Genomic DNA, 15,684 nt, shown 5'->3' with positions numbered 1-15,684 from the left:
ACCAAGGCTGCTTCACTGGAAAGACCTTTGAAAAGATGATGATAGAACAATAATGAAGGGCAGATATCCAGTCAACCAACTGCATTTTGGATAATTAATTGATGTCTTTTTTTTCACTGGGAAAAGACCTTATCTGAACGTCGGACCACAAATTTATTTTGCAAAAGGGCTGGCGTTCAGAATTTGGGAGGAGTTGAGACCCCACTGTCTACCAGACTAAGATGAACAGATCTGGGCAATCTTTATTCAGTCAAGAGTTACATTCCCACTGGTAGTAATAGGCTAGGACCACACAGCTGACATCAGGAGGGGCAGAGTCCAAGTTGGATACTGTCCACTTTTTACGAGACCTTCTAATCTCGTCTCATGCAGAGAGCTTTAGAAGGAACAGATCATTTTTATTCTGATTTGAAGAGCTCTGAAGGTAGATTGAGGGTCAATTTCTCTTCTGAAAGGGTAGGTGTTCTGGCCTGGCGTAAGGTACATTGATAAGACCAAAGGTGTGGGCTGTCAATGATATAATTAATGCAAAAGTTTATTGCATCCTGCACAGAATCCCATTGGCATGGGTATAAGACACCAAAGGCTCTGAGCAGGTCCTACATGTTCAGTCTCCAGCATCTTGATTTTTTTTTCTACACAATGATCCTTAGGTTCTCTAACCTGCTGCAGAGCCATCAGGACTCGGATGCCGCACGGACTCAACCTGGCTTGGTCCCTGCATCCCTGCCAGATGCATAACGTGCTTTCAAGTCTAATTCTGGAAAGGTGGAAGAAAACATGGTGGGGAAAAAATGAGGAAGGGGAGGAATTAAAAGGATCGTTATCATTTCTCCCTCCCCTCTTACCGGATGCATGATTTATCTCTCCCAACCCCACCCCACCCCAAAAATCTTTAATTTCTCTTTAAATTGTACACAAAACAACAGAACACATTCACAAGCCACTTGTTGGCACTGTGTACCTGAGTGAGAATTTTCTAGAACATTATAGAACAAATAGCCATAAAGTTTATTTGAAAAAAAAATAATAATAATAATAAAAGGTCGAACGGGTAAGACTTCAGTGCTTGAGTATAGCAGCTGAATTACTGGCATTATGTTACCCATAGCTTATTTTGTCCTTTTTTTATTTAAATCTCTGTCATTATTGACTTCCTTGATAGGGTTTACTTCCTCTGAGCCTTTTGTCTTTTTTTGTCTTTTTTTTTCTTTAGAATTCCTTTCTTGCTTTTCCAAAGTTCTCAATGCAGGCTGATATCTCCTGATAAGCTGATGTCCCAACTGGTTAAGACTAAAAAAGTTTTAAGTAACAGTCAGTGTGTGAGGATAAAGTTCATGTGCTTGGCCACTGGGTAAGAAACCAGACGGAGCTCTCCATTAAAGTCCTCCGAGGTCAAAACCGAGAATGGGAATCCCCCCCGTGATCAGTTGGCTTGTCCCGCAATGTGATTTTCACTATCACTGCCGTAGTCTACATCAGGGTCCTCTTCCTCATCCTCATCCTCTTCGTACATTTCACCGTTGAGGTCCTCGCTCTGGATCTCCTCTTTGACATGAGAAGTCTCCTCATTTTTGATGCCATAAGTGCTCTGGATAATGGGCATCCCGGGCTCTGGGCTACTAGATACACTTGAATGCTCGGAGGGAAGATGTGGGGAGGGCATCCCTGTCATGGCGATGGCTCCTGGGTAGACGACACCGGCTGTCGCAATAGGAATCTGGGCTTGCTGTCTGTGGGTGGTAAAGGAAAAAACAGGCATGAACAGGAGTTAAACATGGAAACGGGGGTGGTCTTCTAACTGGCTCTTCTCTTCCCCAGGTTTTGGAGTAGAGGTGGAAGGTCTTCAGATGTTGCTGGAGGACTGTTCTCAACAGCTCCACTTAGCATGGCCAATGGTGAGAGGTGCGAGATTTATTTATAAAAACAAATAGATTTGTAGTTCAGCAACACCTGGAGAGCCACAGATTGTTCATCTCTTTCTCTGCTGCAGAGCCACCATGGTTCAGAGTCTGCATGGATTCAACATGGCTTGGCCCCTGCATCCCTGCCAGATTCATAATGTGCCTTCAAGTTTGTTCATTCATTCGTTCATCCATTCGTTCATTCCACCCATCATTCAATCAGTTCTTATGGGTGCTCTATCAACATGCAACTCATGTTGAGATCATAAGCGACCCCCACTCCCTTTTTCCCATTTAGCATAATAAAATGTTAAATCCCCAACAACTGCCTATGCAAGTTGAATGGAGGGGAAAAAAACGATACCACACAAATGAAAGCAAATATACGTGTCCCACGATAATGTTGCAGGGTCCAATCTGGGTTGGTCACTGGGACCAGGGGTTTAAGTCTTCCAAGCTTTTCGACTGATTGTGTGTGGCTTTTTAGTTGTTGATGGGGTGTTGATGTCTGGCTACTAAGTCATTGGCTGTTGTTTCTTTGTGCTGCCAAGTCCTTGGCTCCTAAGTACCTGATAAACTGGTAGTAAATCATCACTCCTGTTGAGTGAGGGGCCCGTTTCCCAGGCTTCAATCATTTCCCTGGCTATCTTTGTACCTGCTCAGCCAACAATCTTAATAGCCGTGAAATTGAATGTATGTGCTTGTTCATTTCAATGTGAGGCTACCAATGAGTTTGGGTCTCCTCATCTGACCATTCTATTGAGTTCTTGTAATCTGGTGGTAAATACTATGCCTAGAATAGCCCAAAGCACACTCCACCATTCTGGGAGAGAGAAGTTCCCTGAGGATGGGTTGCAACATGAGTCCAAAAGCTTGGAAGACTAAACCTCTGGTCCCAGTGACTGACCTACAGTAGGTTGGGTCCAGATACCACACAGTCAAATAACAACACTGTAGCGATCTTGCACAGCCGTAACATATAAAAGAATCACTCATTTTGTATTCTAAAAGCTTTGCAGAGACACTTTCATAAAACCACCATGAAAAAATGGCAGGAAGCAAGCATTGGAGTTGTGGTGGGAGGCAACATCAGACAGTTGGGCTTCTGTATCAGAGATTTAGCCCTCCAATTCTTATAGCTGATTATTCAAAAATGACACTGAATGGGAGAAGATTGAACCCACTATTGTTGATTTTATTCGGGCTGATGATCTCTCTTTTTCTCTCTTTCCCTGTGCATGTTTTGGCTAGCTTGGCAAACAGGGGCATAGCAGCTCCTTGATCATAACTGGTGTGAGAAGAGTCCAAGGCAAACACAGGAGGGAGGGAGGGAGGAAGGGAGGGAGGGAGAGAGAGAGAGAGAGAGAGAGAGAGGCTAATCACTTGAATAAACCTACTGCCAAATGCCTCATTCAAATCACTGCAGTCAATCTGATTTGTTAATAAAGTCCGTTGATCCAGAAACTAATCTGAATAACAGGAAATCTCTACACCTAAAGTCAGACCCGGAAATATATATCCGTTCAGTCTCATTTGCTTTAAGCTTAAGCCTGTTCCTTCCCATCCTGACCCTAACAGGCTTCAGGCACATGGACAAGATCTTGACATTATTACTCGACAGGCACAATTAAAGACAGAACTGGGCATCATGGGCATACTGTTGATGACCTCATCCAGAGACTTCAGGTAGGTGTTAAATAGAAAGGAGAAATGTGTCGAGCCAAATCAAGGGCTTTAGGTCTGACTTCTTCCCTACTCCATTACCCCGAACTGAGACCAGCCATAAATAAAGGAGAGCCATCACAATCCTGGGCCTCCCACTGTCAACCCTTACAGACAGTCTAGAAGTATATTAAAATTAACAGTATCAAAAAAAACCCAACCCACTGAGAGTTCAAGGAGAACGCAACCTATTCCATAGTTCTGCCATAGATCTCCAAGGAAATCAGACCTGTCCCAAGTCCTTCATCTTAGATGCTCCGCATCCAAGCATAGAATTGGTCATGATGTCCAATTCTATGCTTGGATGCTGAGCATCTAAGACTAGGAATGAAGAACGTGGGCCCAGGATCATGTGTGGCTTGCCAATATCCCTCTCATAGCTCCCAGGGCTCAGAGTACGGAAAGATAATTACGGAAGGGCGGGGTTAAACTATCAGAACATCCCCTTGATCCCTTTAAATTGCGCAACCCCATAGAGCCAGCACAGTGTAAGCTTTTGGTGGCTTTCAAGCTGGTGAAAGATACATATCCTCGATTTAGCAGAACAGGCTTAATGAGTCTTGAAGTCATTCTACCACCTCTAATTTTCCAAGGCAATACGTTTCTGTTTACAAAAGCTCTCTTTTCCATAGGCTGAAAACTGGGAGAAACATGCCAATAGAACGAAGGACTGGGTGATTCTTGGGCCTTCTGAATTCTCTTCTTGAATTCCGGAACTCCATCTGTACTCTATTCCATGATCCCTGCGAACCCCATGAGACTGAACACCCATTTTCTCTTTTCTCTTCTCCGACAAACTAATCCCTCTGTGTTAATATTGTGTTGAACAAGCTTTGCCCTCCTAATACCCTCAAAAATCTGTCCATCTGGAAAGAGAAGCCTCACGGTGAGAGAAACATCTTTAGGGAATAGCAGATTTGACTGGAGACCAAAGCCATACAGTGGCCCATCCGGCTGAGCGTATAATAAGCTTCTGACTGACCCTGGAAAGCTCGGGGTGGGGGCGTATTGGCTCTCAGTTCTTTGCTACATGTCCAAATAACTTGATTTTGTCAGCCAAAAGGTGGCTGTTGTTTGTGTATTATTCTAAGAGAAACAAGAGTTATCCAGGGAATAAGGGGCGGATTGTCAGCTATCCCCTTCCCACCATTGAAACAGAGAAGCAGAGTGTTGACCATCTGCTCCAAAAAGCACGGCCGTTCTGATCAGGACCATCAGATCCATGTTTCTCAACCTTCGGAACTTGAGGTCCACACAGCTTCAAGTTCACAAGGTTGAGGAACATTGCACTGGATGAACATTGTTGTTCCTTCTTGGTACCTGAAGCAGAGGTACCTCGTTTTTCTTCTGCCTGAGGACCAGTTTTGGCTCTTGAGAGACAGACCTATGGCCACATTTCAAAAGTAGGTGAGGCCAGGATTAGAACTGATGCTGATTTAGAATAGAATAGAATAGAATAGAATAGAATAGAATAGAATAGAATAGAATAGAATAGAATAGAATAGAATAGAATAGAATAGAATAGAATAGAATAGAATAGAATAGAATAGAATATGGAATTTAAGAATAGAATAGAATAGAATAGAATAGAATAGAATAGAATAGAATAGAATAGAATAGAATAGAATAGAATAGAATAGAATAGAATAGAATAGAATAGAATAGAATAGAATAGAATATGGAATTTAAGAATAGAATAGAATAGAATAGAATAGAATAGAATAGAATAGAATAGAATAGAATAGAATAGAATAGAATAGAATAGAATAGAATAGAATAGAATAGAATAGAATGAGCAGAGCAGAGCAGAGCAGAGCAGAGCTTGAAGGGACCTTGGAGGTCATCTAGTCCAACCCCCTGCTCAGGCAGGAAACCCTATACCATTTCAGACAAATGGCTGTCTAGCCTCTTCTTAAAAACTCCCAGTGTTGGAGTATTTACAGCTTCTGGAGGCAGGTTGTTCCACTGATTAATTGTTCTAACTGTCAGGAAGTTTCTCCTTAGTTTTAGGTTGCTTCTCTCTTTGGGTAGTTTCCATCTGTTGCTTCTTGTCCTGCCTTCAGGGGCTTTGGAGAATAGCTTGACTCCCTCTTCTTTGGGGCAGCCCCTGAGATATTGGAAGATTGCTATCATGTTCCCCCCTCGTCCTTCTCTTCATTAATCTAGACATACCCAATTCCAGCAACCATTCCTTATATGTTTTAGCCTCCAGTCCCCTGATCATCTTTCATCGAGACTAATCAAATAAAAATAGTAAATATACTGCAGGTAATGCTCGACTTACAACCACAATTGAGCCCAAAATTTCCATTGCCAAGCAACAGTCATTAAGCCAGTTTTGCCCCATTTTATGACTTTTTTTTGCCACAGTCATTAAGTGAATCCCTATAGTTTTTGTTAGCAACATGGTTGTAAATGGACCTGGCTTCCCCCACAGACTTTTGCTTGTCAAAAAGTCAGAAAAGGTGCTCATATGACCCCAGGACACTGCAACCGTCATAAATATGAACTAGTTGCCAAATATCTGAATTTTGATGATGTGACCATAGGGATGCTGCAACGGCCATAAGTGTGAAAAACAAGTCATAAGTCACTTTTTTCAGTGCCACTGCAACTTTGGCCATTAAACAAATGGTTGTAAGTCAAGAACCATCTGTATATCGTGCGTACATGTTCTCCCCTTCTGTGACATTCGCATGACATTACAAGGAACCTGGGGGAGGGACATTTGCTGCTGTGATGCAGTCTCCTGGAGCCCCAATTTTTACAGCTGCATTCTAAGGGATGATGACCAGTTAATGGCTGTTCAAAGACATTCAAGTATGAGAAGGTTAACCTGCCTAAGAGAAAGGAAGACATGTTTTGTCCTTTTCTACTGCAACTTCTTCATTACGGTGATCCATTGCTGACTGAACCGGAGAGCCAGCCTTATTGAAGGATTCCCCACAAACGTCAACCAGCCAATAAAATAAAAATAAATGAAGAAACCCCCGCGTATACAAAGCTGTCAAGATTAAAATGAATTTTATACACACGGTATATGAGCTGGGTTTGGCGAGTCGAACGTCCCTAACCCAGCTTTACCACCTGTGAGGACTTAGGCTGGAATCAAAAGCAACGTGAAATTGACTAGAGGATAAATGCATTGGAAAGGCCCCTATCCTGTTTGAAAATACTTCTTTGGCTTAAGAACAAATCCTGAGAAAGAGATTTCCTGGACTCCAGAATGCCTCTGCTAACGTACAACAAAATTGGTTTTTAAGGAGCCGCCCGTTTCTATTGTGGCTAGTCACTGACTGTGTCGTTTAACTCCCATGTCCCAATTGTATCAGATTAGGATCTGAACTGTACAACCTGATGCTACGGCGGGTGCAACAACCCGCTAAGCGCTTGTTAAAAAAAACCCACTGCCTCCCAAGGGCTCCCAACTTACCACCGATTCCAGAGGCATAATTGCACAAATTGACAAACATTTCAGAAAAGCCCCAATCGGCTTCTGCTAGATAAAGACCTTATACACACAACGGACTGTTTCCTCTAGCTGTAGAGGCAGGCCACTCCTTGGCAGACTCCATAAGGAAGTTGAATAACATTTTAAATCTTGCAAGATGTTCCTTCCCCCTCTTCTAACATTGTCAAGCGTCAGTGTCGGGGAGATAAGTGGAATTTTGGAGGCTTTGTTGTCTGCTATTCTTTCTCCAAAAGGTCCTCCCTCCCACCCTCTCTCTTTAATCTCCTGATGCCAAGGTTTGGCTGGCATCCCTGTGTTTGATTCATTGTATACCGCGAAGGGAGGGGGGCGAAGGATCATTCGAATTGCCAACACCAACAGGGTTAAGCGGCTCAGATTTCTGGGCTGAGAAATCTGCTTATTATTACAACACACACTATTGCTGTTTAGAAAAACTGCCTCCCGACACTCAGCAGCTACCGGACAAATTCATCCCCACTCATCATTACTGACACCCATTAACCAAACTCTAAACAGCCGGCTATCGTGTCCAAACACACACTCGGCGTGGTCCAGCCAGGGGTAAACATACTTTGAAACATCTTTGATTTCGAGGGGAGAGATTGAAACCGGTGCCTAATCCTCGAATACGAAAGAAAAATGAAATGAAATGAAATAAAATGGGGCTGGAATGCGCTTCACTTTAGACCAGCGTGTATTTTATCCAGATAGAAACATGGGATCCCGTAGCGGCACAAAAGCCGGCAAATCTCACCCAGTCTTGCAATGCTACTACAGGTAGTCCTTGACTTATGACCATAATTGAGCCCACCGTTTCTGTTGCTGAGTGAGACAACCGTTAAAGTGAATTTTGCCCAATTTCACCGTCTTTCTACTTACATGAGCGTACTTTAGGCGTTTGGCAACATGGCTGCATTTACGGCCGTTGGCAGCATCCCACAGTCACATGACTGTGTTTTAGGATAGGTTTAGCAAAAACAGTAAATGCAGCCGTGAATAGCAGTCACACGTCTGCAGGGGCTGGTGCTGGTGGTGTTGACCATCAGAACTTCAGATATTGGTTGTAAGTCCCCATTGTAGGGTCCATCACAACTGCAAGTGGTTGCTAAGCGACCGGTCATAAACCGAGGACTACATGTAATGGATAGTGCAGATGTCCAACAGAACTGTCACAGAGCTGCCACAAAGAAGAGGGGGTCAAACTATTCTCCAAAGCACCAGAGGGAAGGACAAGAAACAATGGTTGGAAACGGATCAAAGAGAGACGCAACCTGGAATTAAGGAGAAACTTCCTAACAGTGAGGACAATTAACCAGTGGAAACTTCAGAAATCGTGGGTGCTGCATCACTGGAGGTTTTTAAGAAAAGACTGCAGAGTCACTTATCTGAAATGGTATAGGTTCTCCTGCTTGAGTAGGGGGCTGGACTAGAGGACCTCCAAGGTCCCTTCCAGCTCTATTCTATTCTATTCTATTCTATTCTATTCTATTCTATTCTATTCTATTCTATTCTATTCTATTCTATTCTATTCTATTCTATTCTATTCTATTCTATTCTATTCTCCCCATCCCATCCCCAATTTTATTAACATTCATCATAGGGAAATGCACTATTAATGCTTATTAATCATAATGATTACTTGGACTGTCTGTTGTCGGGTACTAGGTAAATGCCGTAGTTGAGAATCAATTTGGCAAATTTTTCCACCCAGAAAATGTTCCCCCCCCCGTCATGAGCCAAATATATGCCATACACAAATAGCATTGGATGTACAAATGGAGGGCCAGTGGGGAAGAGGGGATGGTTTCGCGCACGTGCACATATCGCATTCATCAATGCAGCTTCACGTGTGTGTGTGTGTGTGTGTGTGTGTGTGTGTGTGTGTGTGCATGAGCATGCTCACCCACCACTTCTGCGGTCCAGTTCCGAAGGGGCTGCAGCCCGGCACTGCAGCCCAAGGGGTTGGGGGACCCCTGTTCTACACTTTCTTCAATTCCATCATGGCACATCAGGAAAACTTTGCTAAAATTCATAAAATCTGGAACTTGCAACACTACAACATGCACACCACCTTCCCCTGCCATTCCCATGAAACTTAAATATAATGGGACGCAAAGGGATCGTACCCCACATTGAAATATTGCCTCATCTCTTGACGTCGATTCCTCATGATTGCCTTATATTCGCCGATCCGTAACTTCTTGCCATCTACTAAGCACGTCCGCTTTGGCCTGGGCTTGTACTTGTAGTCTGGGTACTTCTCCAGGTGCTGCTTGCTGAGGCGAGCCTGCTCCTCGTAGTATGGCTGTTTCTCAAGGTTCGTCATAGCTTTCCAGCGAGATCCTGATAAGGAAAGAGGAACAGGAAAATCAACCCTCCTTTCAAATAGTCAAAGCGTTGGGAATCATTAAAGCATTTTGGATTAAAATTTGGTGGAATATGCAGAAGATATTTAAGAAAAGGATAAAGTTTTGTCCGCAATGGTTTTTACTGGGCATTATTACTGACACTACTGTTGTGGACACTAAGTTGATGTTGAATTTAATCACGGCAGCAAGACTTTTAGTAGGGCAATATTGGAAGAAGGAAGAACTGCCGACTATAGAAGAATGGACTTTAAAAGTTTCCAACCTGGCGGAAATGGCAAAGATCTCAGCGTATTTGAAAGACCATTTGTAACAGAGATATATTGTGGAGTGGAAAAAATGGATTGATTACATCCAGAATAAATATGGGACTAAAAAGTTTCATTTAGCATTTGAATAAGTATTGATGTGATATTTATATTGCTTGTAGTCATTTTATAAGAGTTAAAGTGCGATAGATTTAATAGTTTATTGTTGTTTGCATATGGTAGATTATGATTGTTTCTACTTTTATACCTTGTATTTAGCTCTGGGAAGTCGGGGAGGGGGGAGGGGGAGGGAGGGAGGTGTTGGGGAGGGTTGGGAAGAGGGGAGGGGGTTGGGTGGGGTTTTGTTTTGTTTTGTTAAAAATAAAATGTACTGTAAAACTTTTCAATAAAAAAAAGCATTGGGAATCATTATCTTGACTCAAGATTGCCAAAGGGGAAAAGTCAAGTAGTCCTCAAATTACAACAGTTCGTTTAGCGACCGGTCAAAGTTACAATTGATGAGTGAAATTCAGGAAAACACTTCTTCCTTTGGATGAACAAACTGGACCAAGGCAATGCTGGGCTAATATTTAAAGAAATAAAAACATTACAGTTGCAGGAATAATATCCGTTTGCTGGCCACTTTGTTTTGCCTAGTGCAGCGGTTCCCAACCCGTCCTATACCCCGTACCCCCAGAACGCTTCTGATATATTCTCGTACCCCCTACAAAAAATTATGCTATACACGCTATAATTTTGAAACTTCTAAACCCAAGTTTTTGCACCCCCTGGAATACTGTCTCGCACCCCCGACTGGGAACCCCCGGCCTAGTGGAACAGGGGTGGATGTTTATTTCTTTAAAAAGGGAAGAAGGAAAAAAAACCCTCTCTTGATGGTCGTAACCTGTGGTGGGAGACCAAGAGGGAAGGGGAAAAACAAGATCCAAGGGGATATTACTTAGTCCTGCTTAATGATAATAATAATAATAATAATAATAATAATAATAATAATAATAATAATAATAATAACAACAACAACAACAACAACAACAACAACAACAATAATAATAATAATAATAGTAGTAGTAGTAGTAGTAGTAGTAGTAGTAGTAGTAGTAGTAGTAACAGTGATACCCATTGTCATCGGGGCACTGGGAACTATGTCCAAAAACTTTGCAAAATACATCAATAAATCGCAGCTTCCTGCAATAACTCCAGCAAAGCTACAAAAAACTGCGCTACTCGGAACATCTTACACTTTAAGTAGATACCTGGTTGATACTTAGGATGCTGGCAGCAACCCATGTCAACCATTAGTGCCAGTCAATTTGAGTGTTCAGTTGACTGAGTGTCATGTTTAATGAATAAAAGTTACATAATAATAATAAAGTTGGAAGGGACTTTGGAGGTCATCTAGTCCAACCCCCTGCTCAGGCAGGAAACCCTATACCACTTCGGAGAAATGGCTGTCCAGTCTCTTCTTAAAAACTTCCAGTGTTGGAGCATTCACCGCTTCTGGCGGCAGGTTGTTCCACTGGTTAATTGTTCTAACTGTCAGGAAGTTTCTCCTCAGTTCTAGGTTGCTTCTCTCTCAATCTCTTTGGGGAAACTGAGGTGAACGGAAAGAAAGATTGCATGGAGATTCTTGCCATGTTCCTGTCAGGAAAATGTCACAGGGAGTGTGTTTCTTTCATGTGATGCTCTAGAGAGGCCATTTAATACAGGTAATCCTCGAGTTACAGCAGTTCATTTAATGACCAAAAAGTGACTTATGACCGTTTTTCACTGTTGTGACCGTGGCAGCATCCCCATGGTCACGTGATCAAAATTTGGATGCTTGGCAACTGACTCATATTTATGACAGTTGTAGTGTCCCAGGGTCATGTGATCAGTTTTTCTGACCTGCCGACAAACAAAGTCAATGGGGAAAACCAGGTTCACCTTACAACTGTGTTATTAACTTGACTTCAGCGATTCACTTAATAACGGTGGCAGGAAAGGTCAGAAAATGGGGGCCAAACTCACTTTAACAACTGTCTTGCTTAGCAAAAGAAATTTTGGGCTCATTAATGGTCACAAGTAGAGGACGACCTGTGAAGCTTTTTGTAGGATTCAATGCTGCCTTGTTTTATTCTAACAATTTGTTTTAAAAAAAACCTAAGACATAAATAAAATGAGTTATTCAAGAACTCAGTTAAACCTGTTCTATGACCCAGTTTAATCTGATTCTCAGTAACTAATCCCTTAATTTGTAGACCCCAGTTTAGCAGGCCTGCAATGCAAACAGACAGTATACAAATTTGAATCACTATTGTTTAACAAATTAATCGATAACTACTGCTTACACGACATATAGTACTTAAATCTTACATACATTAGGGACCTTCTATAAAATTTATGTGAGAGATATAAATTTTAATTTTTACATTGTATGACGTCTGCTTTGCTGGACAGAAACTATTTCCCCAATAAATCCATAAAAACACACTGTAAGGATATAATTCTAATAGAAGGAAGCCCTGTATTACAGTTTGCAATGAACAAGGCTGCAATTATTTATTTATATATATATATATATACATAGAATGAAGGCTATTGCTAAGCACATTGATTTGTGCTTCTTAGATTGTAAGCCGCTCTGAGTCTTTGGAGAAGGGCGGGATATAAATGGGATTATATATATATATATATATATATATATATATATATATATATATATATATATTTCTGAGGTTTTCGCGGGTGTTTGTATGTGGATCTTTGGTCATTCGGGTTTTTCCCCACGTAGAATTGAAGGTGTAAAAGCAATGTTTCGACGGAATCCCATCCGTCATCCTCAGGCTGGTGGCTTCAGCTTCCTTCTTCTGGGAGAAGCATGTGGTAGTGGCTGTTTGTTCCTCTTTTTTAAACTGCCAGAGGGGGTGTGTTCTGTGGGTGGAGGTGTGCTCTGATTGGGTGGGGGATTAGGTGCGTTCTGATTGGGTGGGAGTGTGTTTTGAATGGGGTGTGTGTTCTGATTGGTTGGGGGTGTGTTTTGAGTGGATGGGCTGGTCTTAGCTGCCAGCCTTAGACCTGAGCTGGTGAGTTGTGCTGCTTTTGTTCGGCTTCGTGTTTGTGGTGGTGCCATGTTTTTATAGTGGGTGTCAGTTTGCTTATTGTGTGGTTTGGAGGGGTTTAAAGTGGCTGATGTTGCAGCTGTAGTTAGGTTTCTGTTTTGTGGTTGTGCGTCGTTATCATTGTGGGTTCGGATTTGCTTTCTGAATGGTTGTGTGGTGGTGATGTCATGTGATGTTATCATGAGTTTGGGTCTGGTATCATTCTTGGTTGTTGGGACTCGTCTGTCAATCAAGGCTGGTTTCCAAATGGCTGGTAGGCGAGAGGTATATATATATATTAACCCCATTATATAATCATTATATATATTATATATATAAAATGATTTAAACCAGATATCATAGGGAATCTGTTACATACCAAGGAAGGTAAGTCCTTTAGCCTTGAGGAATCCAGGACTTCTCAGCTTCTTTTGATCTCACTATTTGCATCTTTGTCAATATTTGTCTTAAATGTATTCTGAAAACCCTTAACATTTTTTATTAGTTAGTCTTTAGGCCATCATATAGTTCCTCAGTGCTAGAGAAAATATAATGAAGAGCCATGCACAAGAGGTGTAAGTAATCACAGATCCCATGTTCCCATCCCAAAAGGAAAACCAGTGGGTCCTATGGAGATCTAGAAATCTAACTCTCTGCAGTTATCAAAGTCTCTCCTGCCCTCAGGTGCCTCCATTCTCTTTCCAGCAAAAAGACTTTATTTTTTTTTAACCTTATCCAAATCATAGATTTACCCAGAAACATAAAGAGTGAGACAGTTTGGTGGAACGGTGCTTCATCAGAAAAACACATCATGTGGGCTTCGGACATAGGAGGTATGCCAAGAAGAAAGAAAAATATCTTTCTTGCAAAAAAGACCCCAATAGCTGTGAGTCTCTTAGCCTCTCCAGTTATCAACTTTTTCCCCTGCTGAGTTAAAAAACAACAACTGGCTTTTGACAGATCAGAAAAGTCTTCTGTATAACAGGAAGTCCTCAATTTACAACCGTTCACTCAGCAACCATTCAACGTTACAACAGCACTGAAAAAAGTGACCTATGACCGTTTTTTTTTCACACTTACGACCATTGCAGCATCCCCGCAGTCCTGTGATCAAAAATCAGATGCTTGGCAATTGACTCATATTTATGACGGTTTCAGTGTTTCACGTGATCCCCTTCTGTGGCCTTCTGACAAGCAAAGTCAATGGGGGAAGCTAGATTCGCTTAACAACCTTATGACTATCTTAACAACGGCAGCGATTCCCTTAACAACTGTGGCAAGAAAGATCATAAAAGGGGACAAAACTCACTTAGCCACTGTTTTGCTTAACAACAGAAATTTTGGGCTCACTTGTGGTCGTAAGTCAAGGACTACCTGGACGTATATCTGACTTCTCTTCTTTTTTTTCCTTGCAGAAAAGGCAGGAATTTTTCCCTTTGTACACTAATTTTTTTTAAAGAATTAAAAAAAGAAAAAAAGAAATCTCGCTTCCATGTTTGCAAACCTCATTGCTCTTTCAACAGGACTGTCAACCCTGTTAGAATCTGGAACGAATTTGCACATTATAGTCCACCTACTGTATATTTAATCAGAAAAAGATGCCTCTGAAGTTCCAATTGCATTCTTTCTCCTCATTTCCCAACCCCAAATCCAAGGCGAAACAGTAAAAGATGATTCCTTATGCTAAAAAAAAGAAAAAAAATCAGCCGAAATGGCTTATTAAAACCAGATTTGGAGGGTATTATAAAATGCTTAGAAGCCCTTTAAAATGTCAACACAGATCCTCCGGAGACGGCTTTACTCAAAATGTCAGTCTGGTTCAAACACCTATTTTAAGCAGAATGAATTAGCCGAGACCACTTGGCAGTCGTTATCTAAAACAATCAGTTCAGACTGGGGAAACCTTGAGAACCCTTTGTACTTTTATATATAAAAAGTGAGGAGATGGGGGGGGCGGGGGGGGAGCGGGTGCTCCCTCTACTCAGACCAATTTGGGAAGACGATTACTTAAGCAAGACAAGTTTAATCAAGAACACTCTTAAAACCAGAGTGGACGAAACTGTTTCCCTCTTGAATCCTACAGGCCTAATCTTGTGGCCGTAACCAGTTTTTAAATCCTCTTGGCTGGCATATATACATTTTATCATCCCCGAAACAAATGTACTCGCCTTATCTCACTTTCTTCTGACTAATCTAATCAATTCAGGCACCCTGTTAAAACTGCCCGACTTGCCACCGAGCTCAAAAGCGGGATTCTGTGAATCTGTTTGGCATGAAATCAATAGCTACGGTTAATCCTGCTCTTAAGAGTGTTTCTTCAATGGCCGGATTTCGCATTCACTAGGAGATATTGACATAATACTTGGAGAGAAATTTGGGATTATGCATTGGAATGCAAAGATTAGAAGAAAACAAAACTCTTTGAAAGTAATTATTCAGGGAGTTTAAGGTTTATAAAAAGCCACTGGGTTACGAGGAGAAATAGGCCTATCTTTACAGAATACAGAATAACAGAGTTGGAAGGGGCCTTGGAGGCCATCTAGACCAGGGCTTTTCAACCAGTGGTACGGGTACCACCTGTGGTACATTGGCACCTGGCAGGTGGTACGCGACCATCCTAGAAAAATGGTAGCGGGGGAGGGGAACGGGTTGAACTGGTGGCAGCACCGCACAAGCCTGAGCGAGAGACAGCTGGAGCTGCAGGGCTGTCAGGGCTCAGTGGAAGTGCCAGGATAAGTCCTTCTTCGGGGCTGTCAGGGCTCAGCGGAAGCGCCAGGAGAAGCACCAGGCTCCAGCTGGAGCTCAGCGCTGATCCTGGCGCTTCTGAGCCCAGAAGAACCGCCGATCAGCTGGAATGTTGCACCATCTCCAGGGTCT

General features: G+C 42.2%; 2 protein-coding genes across 3 annotated transcripts in view; both read right to left on the bottom strand.

Annotated features, from left to right (window-relative positions):
* LOC308670401 (histone H2B 7-like) overlaps positions 1–739 on the bottom strand; it is a gene marked incomplete at both ends in the record, with an annotated part of 61,718 nt that extends 60,979 nt beyond the window's left edge. Inside the window, one exon of the mRNA XM_081331900.1 lies at positions 664–739. Within this exon, the coding sequence (XP_081188026.1) occupies positions 664–739 (76 nt within the window). The remainder of the gene's footprint in view (positions 1–663) is intronic.
* Positions 740–948: 209 nt separating this feature from the next.
* SOX5 (SRY-box transcription factor 5) overlaps positions 949–15,684 on the bottom strand; it is a gene marked incomplete at its 5' end in the record, with an annotated part of 509,776 nt that continues 495,040 nt past the window's right edge. For both annotated transcript variants that reach the window (XM_081330567.1, XM_081330566.1), the window contains 2 exons: positions 949–1,733; positions 9,225–9,441. In XM_081330567.1, coding sequence (XP_081186693.1) covers positions 1,427–1,733; positions 9,225–9,441 — 524 coding nt within the window. In that variant the 3' untranslated portion in view covers positions 949–1,426. The remainder of the gene's footprint in view (positions 1,734–9,224; positions 9,442–15,684) is intronic.

Source organism: Vipera berus, assembly GCF_964194415.1.
Source record: "Vipera berus genome assembly, chromosome: 6".
NCBI lineage: Eukaryota > Metazoa > Chordata > Lepidosauria > Squamata > Viperidae > Vipera > Vipera berus.
The sequence above is the reverse complement of the archived record's forward strand: the minus strand, read 5'-3'. Positions and strand labels throughout refer to the sequence as shown.